At 46.6% G+C, this 14,854-nt stretch overlaps 1 protein-coding gene across 1 annotated transcript in view; it reads right to left on the reverse strand.

Moving 5' to 3' along the window:
* Positions 1–14,854, reverse strand: part of Plxna4 (plexin A4) — a 446,194-nt gene that overhangs the window by 100,045 nt on the left and 331,295 nt on the right. Inside the window, exon 5 of the mRNA XM_038319125.1 lies at positions 6,295–6,395. Coding sequence (XP_038175053.1) covers positions 6,295–6,395 — 101 coding nt within the window. The remainder of the gene's footprint in view (positions 1–6,294; positions 6,396–14,854) is intronic.

The raw sequence follows: 14,854 nt of genomic DNA on the forward strand, positions 1-14,854 counted from the left end.
CTCAGCACTAGAGAGGAATATAAAACGGGAGGAGACCGTCTCAGGCTAAGTCTTATTCTGAGGACTCGTGGGGGCAGGATGGCTGTTTCAGTCTGAGGTGGAGGTAAGAGGCAGTGGCTTACTGCTTTGCTTTTCTGATCTTCAGTCTCTGGGTTTTTATTACTCATGTTACTCTGGGTAGCAGGCTGTGTCCTGTCTACTTCTTTCTTGTGTGGCCAAGACTCTGCAGCAATGGTTCTTAGCCTTCCTAATGCTGCGACCCTTTAACACAGTTCCTCATGTTGAGGTGACCCCCGATCATAAAATTATTTTCATTGTTACTTCATAACTGTAATTTTGCTACAGTTATAAATCACAGTGTAAGCATCTATGTTTTCTGATGGTCTTAAGTAGCCCCCTGTGAAAGGGCAGCTCGACCTTCAGGGGGTTTGTGGTCTTCCCACCAGTTGTGAACTGCCGTTCTACAAGAAGGAAGAACTGAACCCCTGTGCCACCTGCTTGGGGTGTGGTGGGGCTTCTCCTAACAGAGGCAATCTTCAGGGTGGAGACAGAGATGCTATGGAGATGTCTGTCCTTCATCACCCTAAAGAGCCCCATTTACACGATCTTCCCAGGAGCGGTGCTCAGGACTCTTCCTAGTGCTAGGGCCAATCAATGATTTGGCTCTGCCCTTGGCGGTGGGATCCCATTACCACCTAGACTAAGATAGGCTTCTTTGCCGGGGAATGGTGCCAAGGCAGGGGAAGATGGGGTGGGGGCTGATGACCTGTCAACCCCAGAGGGTGTGTTCCAGGCTCAGGACAGGAGACAGCTGTGAGGGGGTGAAGGTAGACTGGGCGTGGAAGGTTTTATTCCCCCTTGCCCAAATCAGAACAGGTGGGCTCAGACACAGAGGAAAGCCCTGGGAATGCAGGTTGAAAACTGCAGGTTGAATAAACAGGCAGCTTTGTGTTGCTGCCCTGGTCGTTAGGGAGACAGGCCTGTAGGCAGGGCTAGGGGCTGCAGAAGAGGGCAATGGGAGTGTGTGTGTGTGTGGGGGGGTGCTTCTCCTCCCCCTGGGCTGGCAGGTAGGCCCTTTGTCACGTTCACTAGTGCGGGGCGGGGGAGAGCAGAAAGGATTTGAATGACTGGGTCATCTCTTCAGCATTTCAGCTCACAGCCCTCCTGTGACTCCCCTGATACAAAAGCTCTTTCAGTGATACAGACACCTGTTTGCAGAGGCTCCGTCCTTGGGCTTCTTGTTCCTCTGGTTTTTTCTATGGCTCTCTCCCACCCTCTTTTGCTTTTTGTCAGTCTCTGTCTAACACACACACACACACACATACACACACACACACATACACACACACCACACATACATACACATACCACACACACATACACGCACATACACACACCACACACACATATACACATACCACACTCACACACCACATACACACATCACACACACATACATGCACATACACACACATACACATACCACACACACACACCACATACACACACACACATACATCACACCACACCGTGACCTTATTCCCTATGACCACAGGAAAAGTTGTCAGAAATGACTATGGAAAACAGAATCAATCTCATACTCAGAGGGTCCTGTTTTGTTCTTTGTCATGAACTTCATGAAGACCAAGCTTGCTGGGGTACTTGGCAAAGGTCAAGGTCACTTAGCACAGAGTCTTTCCCAACATGGAAGCCTGACGAATGTGCTGATTCTAGGACCCCATCATCGCAGCAAAGGCCTGTTCCCCAAGAAGCTTCAGGACAGAGACAATATAACCTGGTCATTTTGCATTTGAACCTAGCACTGTGTCCAGCATAGAAAGAGCAGGACTGGTCTCAGATCATGAGAGAGATGGAGGGAGGGAGGGTGAGAGGGAGGGAGGGAAGGAGAGAGGGAAGGAGGGAGAGAGGGAGGGAGGGAGGGAGGGAGGGAGAGAGAAAGAGAGAGAGGAAGGGAGGGAGGGGGGAGGGAGTGAGGGGGGAGGGAGGGAGGGAGAGAGAGAGGGAGGGAGAGAGAGAGAACACAGCGCTTTAGGTAACATTCTGGTTTTTTGTTCTTTCCTAGCAGAACCTCTCAGGACCAGCATCTATAGACTGGTTTCCACACTAACTGTTCACTGTCCACACCAAGACATCTTCTTTCTTCTGCTTTGCCCATGCCCCTTCTGTTGCCTCTCCCAATCATGCATGTCCACATTGTGCCCACTGAAAAGAAGGACAGGACAGAAGAAGCCAACTTCTGTATATAACCTGAACCAAGACCCATAGGTAGCCCTGACTAGGATGAGAGAACCTTCTAGGAGGAAGCAGTGCTGTCAAGCTGGGCTACCCAGGTTTGTAATGTTAAAGCTTTCTCGATGGACCACTTTGGATCTATGCATTTTAGTCTATACAAGTTTAAAACTAAATCTTAGAAACCCAGGGGCCTTCCCGTGCTTGCCCACCATGTGCAGGAGCTATTCTTCGTCTTTAACTCAGGGGAAGGACCTGCCAAATGTTTCTGTGATTACACAGTCTGGGCCTATGGGAACTCGTGAGCTGTGTCTTGCCATGGAAGTTATCAGACACCGTGGACACAGCTCCAATGTCAGTGTCTGTCTGCCCTCATCATGCATTCACTTTGCTGAGAGCTCGACCTTATGGAGAGTAGCACCCTGATGGTGCAGAGATCCTTAGACTCATAGAGCAGCCTTCATTACCCCATCTCGTTCTCTAGTTAGCAGCATGAGAAGCCACGGTTCTCTCTCCTTACAGGCGTAGAGGCCAAGTCTCTTCCATCCAGTGTTATGGCCAACCCTCAGTATCTGTGGACTCCGTATTTCAAGTTCAGCTAATTGCTAACATTTATTGGTGGCCCCAAAGCTTGTCTTCACGGCACTTTTGAGGTCACTCATGGTCATATGCGGAGTGGGGATGACTCAAGTCACGTGTTTCCAGCTAGGGTAAGAAGAGGTGCCATTCTTCCTTCTTGTTTAAGTAGTTGCATTATAAATGAGGTTCATTTGATGGCTATTTAATGCCACAGTTTTCAAGTTCTGTTCTTTTTTGACTTAAGACTTATAAGGCTGTACTGTCCAGTATTCCTAAACACACCAAGGTTATGGTGTGGCATAGAAATGGTGTGTGTGTGTGTGTGTGAGTGTGTGTGTTAGAGAAGCTTCATTCAGCAAGCTGGAGAGGTACATGCTGGTAGGATAAGCAGAAGAGTTGGAGGCAGGAGGATCATGAGAATCCTCATCCAGGTATGAAGTTACAGTTCTCTGAGCCATGAGTTGAATGTTAATGAATAGGCAATGTTTATTGGGGAAGACGTCTTCATACAAATGTCCGACAAATGAGGTAATACATGAATCCACTGATGAAAAGGTTGGGACCAGAGGTTCTCAGGAACCTGACACTCTGTGTCTTTTAGGGGCAGTGGTTTGGCATTTTCGAATTCAGTGTTCACAGGTCTTTACAGTGTACCACTCCTGCACATAGCGTGAATCGCTATACTCAACAGCCTCCAAGTGTACAAGACAGCAGAGCTAGACTAGATTGCACTGATTTCAGCAACCATTGCAAGCTTCCCTGTCGTATCCACATAGTGGCTCCCACTGTAACTCCTAGGGTTACTCTGAGGGGCCCCAGAAGCAGCAGCTTAGTGCTGGGCGGCAGACAGGACAGCCCTTGTATGGCCCCTGTTCTCTGAGAGTCCATGTTTAGGAAGGACTGACATCTGACATGCAAACTGGCATGAGATGTGAGGCCAGGCAGAAGAGGGGGTGGAAAGCAGCAGGAACATCTGCTGGTTAAACAAAGGGGGCCTGAAACTGTGACACTCTCAGAGACTCAGGCACACCATTCAGGGGCCATCTAGAAAACCACGGGAGTCAACCACAGTCTGAGAGGAAGGATCCTTATGTGCTGTCAGGCTTTGCTATAGCCTATGAGATTGGTGACTCCCTACCTGATCCGCCAGTGTTCTAAACAGCAGGCTTCTGACCCGAATGGTTAGCCTAGTCAGTTCTCCTACAACCCAGCGAAGTAGGTAAACCATGTCTCCTCTTTCCAGGTCACGGAGGATGGCCTAGGATGCTGGGGAGATTTGGATTTGATTCTGTGTCAGACACATGTCCATGACTTTTTCCTTTATGGCATGCAAGACTGGAGTTACTGGCTTTCCTATGTGATGGTCTGCTCGATGAATGACCCTGACTCTCCTTTTGGCTTTAGTTTACCCTTGCTTTCTGCCACAGGAGTCAGGTATGGTGTCATACAAGGGGAGACTGGAGCCGTATAAGAAGTAGTACATGGTATTTTCTCTCCTCAGACATGCTTAACCCAGCTGTGGAGCTGGGGATGGGTGGTAGGGCACTCTGGCCCTTCTGCAACGTTCTTTAAGCCCCAGTGTCCTGAATGCTCACCAAGATCAGTGCCATATGGGATGGGGATAGCATCACGACACAGACCATCAGGGGCACAGAAACCTGTGCTTTGGTCCCGAAGGATTTAGGGAGGGTCCAGCTTTATGATTGCCCTGGAGTCACACTTGTACCATGCTATGACAACTAAGGGATGCTCAGCAGCCAGTTAGGTGGCTCCAGAGTTCCCAAGGAAGGCATTAGGTTGAGAACGCATCCATTCCTCTTCTGGGAGATCTTACTGTGCTGGGCAAAGAAACTCATCTCCTTTCGCCTTACAAGGCAGCATCAGGAGCCTCTTCTGACTTGGCACACGCTGGTACGCATTCTAACTGTGCCTCTCCATCCTTTTCCTGGGGGCCAATCCTGGGGCCGCTGCACTATCGCCAGATGACCTTGCTGTCCCTTTCAGCGCAACTTCCAATCTGCCTCCGAGTAGTGTGTGTTTCCAGCGCAGCTCAGTGGTTCTCAATTTCTTTTTGGTATAATATGCCTACCAGATTTCAGGCCTTCCCTTAAGGGATTCAAGACCTCATTATGTCCGACACTCAGAAAGAGGGAAGTTGGCTGTTCTATTGGAGAGGCTGTGTGAGAAATTAGGAGGGTGTTTTTAACTGTCAGAATCTGAGAGAGTGTTTCCTGCCTTTGGAAGAGGAGAGAGAGAAGATTCCACCTCCAGTTTCTTATAGTTCAAAATCACTGAAAATTGCAACAAATGTCATTGGTCCCAAGTAATTCAGGCTGTGAATGGGAAGACTAAAATCTTATCTTATGATGCTGTGGCTAGCTCAGAGAATATCAGGTTTCAGGTGGCCACAGGAATCAGTCATAGCTAGAGTAGGCTCAGATTCCACAGGATGGGGTCTAAGGATGAAGGCTATTACAGGAAGGGAGAATAAAGAGCTTGGGACTGGAGAAACAGCACAGTGGGTAACTACTCCCCTAGAGCATCCAGGCTTAATTTCCAGCACTCACATGGCAGCTAACAACCATCTGTAACTCTAGTGCTGAAGGATCCAAACCCTTCTCTGGTCTCTGTGTGTACCAGACATGAACATGGTACACAGACATACTTGCAGGCAAAATACTGATACATGTAAGATAAAAATTAATTAGAGTTTAAAAATGACCTTTGGTTCTCTCCTGTTTCCAGGCTAGTTGTCTGCATCTCTCAGTTTATTCATCAAGTTCCTATTTGTCTCCAGTGTAATCTGATCACCTTCTCCCTCCTGCTAGAGAATAAACGGAATGGGAATAAACGGAATGGGGGAGGAAGCACAAGGGTATTTGCTAGCAGTTGGCCTGGCCTTTCTTCCCTCCTGACTTGAGGCCCAAGTTTATTTGTAGCCAGTTTATAGGTGTTATGACAGACAAGAAAGGGTCCTCAGGCATGTCACACATAAAAGTCACAGGAGGTTCTATGGTTACAGCACAGGGTATGATGAATGAATGATGAGTTACAAGATGGACACCACATACCTAGTACATAATTTAGTGCTCTGGGTGAATTTTGAGAAAAAAAAAAAAACTCCACGTCACTGGGGGCAGGGATGTGTGTGTGTGTGGGGGGGGACTCTGCTGAAAAGTCAGCAAATTGAAGTTAGACGAGTCCAAGAATCTGTCTTCTGTGACTCTCCAGGGTGTCATTGCCAGGGTGGCTGCCATATTCTGACCTGTCGCCATTCCGTCCATGTCTTAGGGGAAACTGGACAAGTTAAAGTGAAGCCAGAAAGCGCAGAAGAGCGGTGAAGCTTGCCAAAGGTGTAAGGACGGGAGAACGCAAGGAGAAGAGCGCAAAGGGGCGAGAGGAAGGACAGAGCGGAGGGCGAGAGCCACTGGGAGGAGGTGGGAGGGCGCAGCCAATGGTACTCACGTGTTGTGGAGCACACACCAGCCACAGTGGGGGTCACCTGATCCAAGACACTCGCCGCAGCTCCGATACTGCCCACAGGACTCCACAGGAACTCTGGTGAGCTAGAAGAGCACAATGAGGGTGAAGCAGTCAAGAATCTTCAGAGAACCTAAAGGTTCACAGCTAAAATTGCCATCCTAGATATCACCGCATCACCCAAGACTCCGGAGGAGCATGGAGGTGCTTAGAGCCCAGTGTCAACGAGACTTTGGGGAGCCATATTGGAGTAGATGGCAGCATAGCATCCTGAGGAAATACCTACTTTTTAGGCTCTAAGATGTATCTGGGAACACAGACCACATTGAGTCCATATAAAATATACTGAAAGAGGCTTCCACACCACATAGTTAAATTGTCCTATTATCCTCACCCCCCCCAAATATCTCTGCAAATACTCAATCCATGACATATTTGTTTCCTATCAAAGTAATAAACTCAATGTTCATTCTTTCTCCATCTTGTTTTGCTTTCCCTCACCCCCTTCCCTTAGACTTCAGCACTTTTATTTTTCCAGAGAGCATTCAACTCCCACCCAGCACCCATCCCTCGTCTTCCTCCTGGCTGTTTAACAAGGTGCCTGATCTACCCTCTGGCTGCCTCCCGCCATCTCCTGCTTCATACTGTTGACCAAAACTTGCTCCAAAAATTGATTTCACTGCAGTTTTTTTCAAAGATCAGCCTTGCTATGCCCCCTACTCACACCCTTTCCATGATGCGAGGCTTCCTCTCGAGCCCAGAGACTTCCATTAGCTTCCAGCAGCAGCTTGTTAACATAAAATGTTCCACATGACATTTTCACTTAGCCCAAATGCCTCCATTTCCTGCACGCTCTTAAATGCCGTTTGGATTTCTTTGTTCTCTAAGGCAGCCTTGATGTTGCCTTACATGATGCCCAAGTACCTGCTACGTAGTAGGTATTTAAAGATGACACTCATGATCAAATGGTTTTTTAAATTTTTTTATAGCCTTGGTCTTTACTTTCTATTTCACCACTTTCTTCTTTATAAAAAGTTTTTAAAATATATTTTTCATATGGGATATTTTATATATCTTTTTTTTATCTCAGTGGAGGACTTCCTATCTAGTCTTTTTGCTAGAGCCAGGACAACTAGCCACGGTCATCATCAGAACCAGCATGGTAAACTGTACACGTTGACTTGGCTGAACTGTATCTGCTCATGAGTGAGCGCAGGGGCTGTGTTTCCCCTGCTGGTCCATAAAGCATCTGCGCTGTACAATTATGTCCACTTGGCAGGGGCTACTTGTAACTCATGCACAGGCGAGCTGGCACCAGAGCCTGCTCAATTAGTCTCCACACTCGTTGGGAATTAATTAATAATTAATTCCAAATCCCACTATGGTCTCCTTTTCCTTAATTTCCTCATTTCCTTTATCTACCCTTTGGTAGCTGCCTCTGCTCATTCTTACAGATTTGCCCTTGGCCTCCATAGCTTGTTCTCAATGGCTTTTCTTTGCATTTGGAATTTTCTATGCTTTTCACACTTCTATGTGTGCTTGTCTTGCACACATGTGTAGGTCAAAGAACAGCTTGCAGGGGTTGTGGATTCTAGGATGGAACTCAGGTTATCAGGCTTGGTGACAACTCTAGTACCTGCTGAGCCACCTCTCTGTTCCCTAGAATTTTATCAGAGGTTCTGTGATTGCCCAGGTGTGTCCCCACAGGACCTCAATGTCTTTAAGATTAAGTTTGATGATCGGTTGTTTTCTTTAGCCTCCTGGTTCTACATGAAACTAGTAATTTAGCTTATTCCTGGTGCCCCTTTAATTTTTCTGCCCCTCCTCAAATACCTTCTAGTCATATAAACACATACATAACAGTGCTCAACCCAGAGGACCCTGGCTCCTAGGAATTCAGGGGTAGGAATGAGATTCACAAGCTAGTTTCAATATTTCCAAAAGCCTAATGGAAATTGGATTGTTGCTATTTTATGTGTTTATGCATACTCATGTGTGTCCCATATTAAAGTAGGAAATATATTATTACTTAATAAATGCAGTTTGTTTAGTAGACAGAATCTTTCAAAAAATGTGACTCCCCAAGGGGGAAAAATAATAAAAAGGGCTATAGATGGTGAAAGTTGGGAACCGTAAATACATAATCATGTTTTCATGGGTTCCAGCTGCCTGTCTGGCACTCCATATTTTGCATGAGCTTAAAGGAAAAATATCATAGCTTGTTCAATCAAAAGAATTTAACATTTTCCCCAGATTCTCCTTTCATGGAATCATAGTCAGTCTTTCATGGAATATACCCTGGAATTTCAGGGTATTCCCTGGGGCTCCAGGGTGAACCCTGGACTCTAGGGTGTGTCCTACAATTCTAAAGTATACTTGGAGATGCTGAGGTGTGTCCTGGGGTTCTGAGATGTTATCTCTGTTTCTGGTGTGTATGTAGGGCTCCAGAATATGCCTCAGGGTTCTGAAGTGTGTGACCCGGGATTACAGGGTGTTCCTGTTCTTTGGAGGTCTGGAGTATGCCATTTTGAGTAACGAACCAGCTGCTGGGTGAATTGGATACCTCAGAAACCTTTGTATTCTAAAAATAACTTGAAACTGGTGTTTAATAATGTCAATAGGCCATAATTATAAAAAGTCCCTCCTCTCTTGATTTTAAACAGTTGTCATTTTGTTTGGCTGGAAGATGTCAGAGCCTGCAGAGGGAGGTTTAAAGCGTTCTTGGCCATTACTAGCAACAAGACCCTATTGTCTCTGAGACTTGTTTTTCCTATCCTTAAACAGGAGATAACCCGATGTTTCCTGAAGCACTAGACCACAAACGGATTCATAATGGGTCCAGGGTCCCAGCAGTCCACATGTGATATTTAAGATCATCCCAGGCTGTTCTGGTGATGAACATTTCATTCCCAGCTGCGTGTTGCACTAACCCGTCTCCTGGGTCACAGAGACATGCTCTGAGGCTTCCCTAGGTCTTGGAAGCTACACGGGGAGTTAACAGATCCAGAAGACGTTTTCCTCCTTAGTCCCCTCATGGTGTCATTTCCTTCTTGAACTTGACATCAGCCTCCTAAGCATTCACCATTTCATCTTAGATGAGGCTCCTGAAGTTCCCTGAGTATTCCTGAACTGATTCAGACCCTTTCAAGCTTCCAAGTTAGCCCACGCTGTACTTTGGTTCAGCTAACACATCTACTGCAGGACAAGGCACAAATCCCCAACGCCCGAGAGCCAGCTCTCCAGATGATTGTGAAACAGTTGCTCCCTGTGGGTCTCCTTTTTCAGTCCTCTATAAAATCAAGCAACCCATTTGGACTCATTCTAGAAATCCTTTTGGATTTGACATTCCAGCTCCTTCTAAGTGTCCAGACAAAACTTCACCCAAGCTAGTCCCTCTTTCTTTGTTTGACTTTCATGGAATATGTAAACTGATATTGGAGGCTTTCAAGAGAACACACCCTGAAGGTTATCGTCTGGGGATCTAGAACTTTCCTTTGAAAGGCCAAAAACGGAGAGCCCTTGCTTTCTTTGTAGCTCATTCACTATAGGCATCATCTCATCTTTACTACTTGCTTCTGAGGTGATCTAAATGTTCCCAGTCTCTTAAAGGAGGATGATTAAAATTAATTAGGCCTCTCCAGCATGGCCTAGTACTGCCTCTTGTGGCTCCCATCTTCTCTAGCCGCAACATTACTTTCCTGTGGACAATTCTAGAACATGCCAGAAATTTTCCTAACAATGTTCGACCTCACTTTTGCAAACTGGAAATTAGAAACAGGCATTTACTCCGGTAGCAAAATATATATCCTGAAGTCCTAGGCTTCCTTTCACACCGTGTAGCCCTATGCTAGTAGTTGCGAAGGTGGCCAGATGGTTTCTCAGTCACCTTGCCACCATGATTCCTCTCTCTACCCAGTATCTGACTCTCTACCTACACTGGACACCAAACAAAGCTGCCTCTCCATCCCCCCACCGTCAGTTCTCTCCTGACCTGGAAATACAACCCACTCCAGATTGCAGAGCCACACGATTAATTAAAAGCACCCCACGCTGATTAAGTCTAAGCTACAGTGCCAGGCATGCTAATTAACCAAGTGCGGGAATTCGACCACAGGAAGAGGTGAAAAAGAAAAAGTGTATGTGTGTCAGGGGGCTGACTTCTGTTGGGAGAACAAATCAGATGCCAATGTGACCTGAGCGATCACTAATGATAGATGGTGTCTGGGACACAGAAGATTGAGGTCCCTCCCTGGCCACTCGACTCAGGAGGTGGTTGATTGATATTGGCTACAATGTAGCCAGTAGTGCTTCCCTGAGAGGGAGCCTATCCCTTTTCAGGACACCCCTACTAGGGCCGGGGAAGAATGCAGCTCCTGGAACAGGAGATGGGATCTGCACAGCGTTGTCTTGGCACGGGCTCTACCTTTGTATAACAGAAGCGTTCCCAGCACTGAGCAGCAGTTCCTCAAATTCACGAGAGGAGATTGCCATGAGACATGGTGACTTGACTACTGAGTACAGAATTCAAAGAAAGGAAAGCCGGACCTCAGAGGACACATTGGATGTCCCGTATTCATAGCAGAATTATTCATAATAGTTTAAAAATGGAAGTACCCAGGGCCCATCAACAGAAGGACGGATGGACAAAATATGGCGTGTACTTACACTACTGAAATGGTATTCAGCCTTCAAAGGAAAGAAGGCAGAGTGATGACACACGCCCACGATCCAGAAACTCTGGAAACTGAGGCAGGAGAAGTAAAAGTTCAAGGCCAGTGTGAGCTACATACTAGTTTGAAGCCAGCCCTGGCTACATGGAGAGATCTTATCGTAAGAAGCTAAATAGGGAAGGGAGGGAAGAGGGGAAGAAATTCTAGATAAACTTAAGGACAATACGTTAATAAAATGAGCAAGACACAAAAGGGCAGTGATGGCAGCACATATTGAGGTCACTAAGAGTCACAATTGAGAAATTAGACGGTGGCTGTCAGGCCTGGAAGTAAGGAGGGAGAAACGAGTTTTCGCTGAATGGATACGGAGCTTCAGTTTGGAAAGATGAAATGTTCTAGAAATGGCGACACCATTTACGCCTGCCCTAATGCCCACAAGCACCCAGAAACAGTTACCATAGCGAGTTTTCATGGTATGTCTATTTTATGGTCATTATTAAAAGTGGAGAAATGGTCTTTGGTGTGGGCTTTGGCTAAAGGCTCATCTTCAGCGGCCAGAGCTGACATGAGAACACGTGCTCACTCCCAGGGTCAGCAGCAAGCAGGCTGGGCATTCATGCTCCTGAGATATCTGAGGTACAGTTATAAATAGACATGCATTACTCAGCTTCTTAGTGTAATCTTCTTGGACAAAGGTCTGGAGATAAGTCTTCTATCATGCACTATCATTTATTTCCTGAGTTGAGAAGATAACTCACATCTTATCCATCAGAACTTTCCTTTCCTCTACACCCTCAAGAGGCTCAGAATCCAAATGGTTACATGATGGTGAATAGCCCCTGACTATAAGGATTTGTTCTTCTATGTTTAAATTTATGGTTATGTGTCTGTATGACTTTATGTGCACCGTGTGTGTGCAGGTGCTCTCTGAGGCCAAAGAGGGCCCTGAGCTTCCCCAGAACTAGAGAGTCCAGAAGCTGTGGGCTATCTAATGTGGGTTTTGAGAGCCTGAACTTGTGTTTTCGGAAGGAACAGTATAGGTTCTTAACTTCTGTGGCATCTCTGCAGCCCAATCCTGACTTCAGATAACACACTTCTTCCCATGTATGGCTCTGAGGGGTTTTCCTGTTCCCACTTCCCTTACTTTCCCTCTTTGGACTGTTTTCCTGGCAACCACACCGATTTTCTTTGTTCTTTTCCAACTAAGCTTAACTTCCTTAATATAATATACCTTGGCTTGATCTTAGGCTATATTAAAGAACATTACCATTTACTTTTGTTTGTGTGTGTGCATGTGTGTGTGGTGTGTGTTGTGTAACATGTGTGCCAGAGGCAAACTTGACCATCACTTTCTCAGGTCCTCAACTTTGTCTTTGATTATTTATTCATTCATTCATTTATGTATTATGTATTATGTATTTATTTATTTATGCATTTATGTATGTATTTATTTATTTGTTCATTTATGTTATTTAGGACTGAGTCTCTCACTGGCCTGGAGCTCACCGAGTAGGCTAACTTGGCTAGTTAACCAATCGCAGGGATCCACTGTGCCTGATGTCTCGCATGGGTTCTTGACACTTGGCTCAAATTCGCATGTTTGTAAGCCAAGCACTTTGTCGACTGAGCCCCATCTCTACGTTTATCAATAGAACCATCATCGTCGTCGTCAATCGTCGTCACCATCACTTGCTGTCTTCCTTACCTCACTGTCTCATGACCCAAGACCGCCAATTTATAAAACAGTAGCCTGGGCTAGGAAGGTGATGAGGGACAGAACAGAGCAAAGGACCCATCCCACTTTCAACGCCTAGCCCTGGTCTTCCATTCCTGGAGCTTATCCCTAGCGGCTGGAGGAATCGATGTGGTCTCGTGAGGTCTTGGCTCCCTGTCTGCTTTTCCCCGTACTTTGCAAGATGGTTTCTCCAGCAGTCGGGCCCTGCTCTGCCTGTTGCAGCTCTCATCCCGAAGGGCGCCTGCCTACTCTGCAGAGTCCAATGCAGAAGCATGCCGTCTGCAGTGCGCACAGTCTCTGTGTGCATCTCTCATTTGTTTAAGCATTTGACATCCTGGTCGAAATGTGAGTTATTACTCCATCTCTACTCTTATAATTGGATGCTAATGCCACAGTGGCTACACTGAGCCTGATGGCTGGAGTTAATTTAAATGTCCAAAAGGCTTCCTATGTACCCAATTTCCTTCAAAACGAGAGAGAGAGAGAGAGAGAGAGAGAGAGAGAGAGAGAGAGAGAGAGAGAGAGAGAGGAGAAAGAAAGGGAAAAAAGAGGCAAGAAGACCCATTAAGAAACTCGAAGAAGCTCTTAGGGAGCTGTCAAGCTGCATAGATGTGGCACTTGGTGCCATCCTTCATACTGTCTTCCTGTCTCCTGTTCCCAAGCAAGGGAAGTGTAGCCGAAGAAAGTTGGTCCCCTTCTGGGAGTGAATGAACTCCGCAATGCATATGCATCTCAGGGGCATGGTCTCAGGGAGCTTCCACAGTCTCTCCTCAGGTGTTTCTTTCCTTTGGTGGACTCTGGCTACATTTCTAGGCTTGTTTCTTCTGATTTGGGGCCCTGCAAGGAATTCATAGAGCTCCTGGAAGCCCTCTGTGGCCAGGACTGTCACCTAAGGTTGAATTCCCTGAGGTGTGTGGAATCCTTAAATTACTTCTCTTCTGAGCAGTGGTGGGGTAGGGGTCTTTTTCTAACTCAGCTGCTTGAGAGAGGCACCTGCCAGGACCACTGGTCCAGGCAGTCATGGACTACACATTGCATCTTAGTTCATTTAAATCAGCCTTTTAGGATCACCCTTGCTATGGCCTCATGGAGAACAAGGAGGCAGAGTATACTTTTTCCACCCTTGACACTGGGCTAGACATGGCAGATGAGATGGTAGGGATAACAGCGTCGGTACATGCTTGAGATTTGTTCATCGGTTTGATTTTACCTCCTGTGCCTATGGCATCTCTACAAGAAGAGTTTCCCAGGTCTCTACTTCCTCTTGGACCTCAAAAGAACCTGTGTGGAGCAAGATCTGAGTCCCACCCGCAGCCGGATGTCAAGCCATCTTGAAGCGGAGCTACCCAGTGAGAGAGCTGACACTGCCTTGTTCTACCAGGCTGTGAGTGTGAGAATAAACGTCCTAATGAGTCTGCATTAGCCCAGCAATAAGATACACTGCTGTGGCAAAAGCTGACTGAGACACAGGTGCTGGGGAGAGAGTTACAGAAGGGCACAAAAGCCTTGCGAGAGGTAGTGGGAAGAGTTCGAGGGAGGGGAGATAGGCTTTGATGTGCTAGCTTCTTTCTACCCCAGGCATCGCTGCCACACCCACAGTGAGGTTGGTGGTAGCAGGTGCATGTTCAGAGACTTCACAGCTCCGGTATGGCTCAGTGGATCATCTCATGTGTTCTACGCCCATCATGCTCTCTTAAATCTATGCCTATGCATGAGTAGACCTTAAATGAGTCCAGTCAAGTGAAAAGTACCAAGAAAGACTCTGGGATGAGAACCTAACTCTCCAGATGTTTTTGGCTCATCAGACTGACTTCCTGGTGTCCTAACCTTGGAAACTAATTTGCTTTGAACTTTTTGAGTTCTCCCAATTATGTCTGAACCATGGGGCCAATGCATCAGGAAATATTCTTGAGTGTGCCCGCATTGCCAATACTGTGTCCCTCTGCCTGTAGGTAGGAGTTCTGGGGTTAAGGTCATTGATACTTAGAGTAGTATAATAACTCCAGAGCATGAAGCCGGGAGGCTGAAGGCTGAGCTTCAGTCTGTTCTAGATGCATTGGTGACCTTGGACAAAGCCCCTCCCCGCAATCAGGCTTCAGGGGATTCATTTTCAGATAGGTGGATAAGTTGTGATATTTCT

Source organism: Arvicola amphibius, chromosome 2 (genome assembly GCF_903992535.2).
Source record: "Arvicola amphibius chromosome 2, mArvAmp1.2, whole genome shotgun sequence".
NCBI classification, from domain to species: domain Eukaryota; kingdom Metazoa; phylum Chordata; class Mammalia; order Rodentia; family Cricetidae; genus Arvicola; species Arvicola amphibius.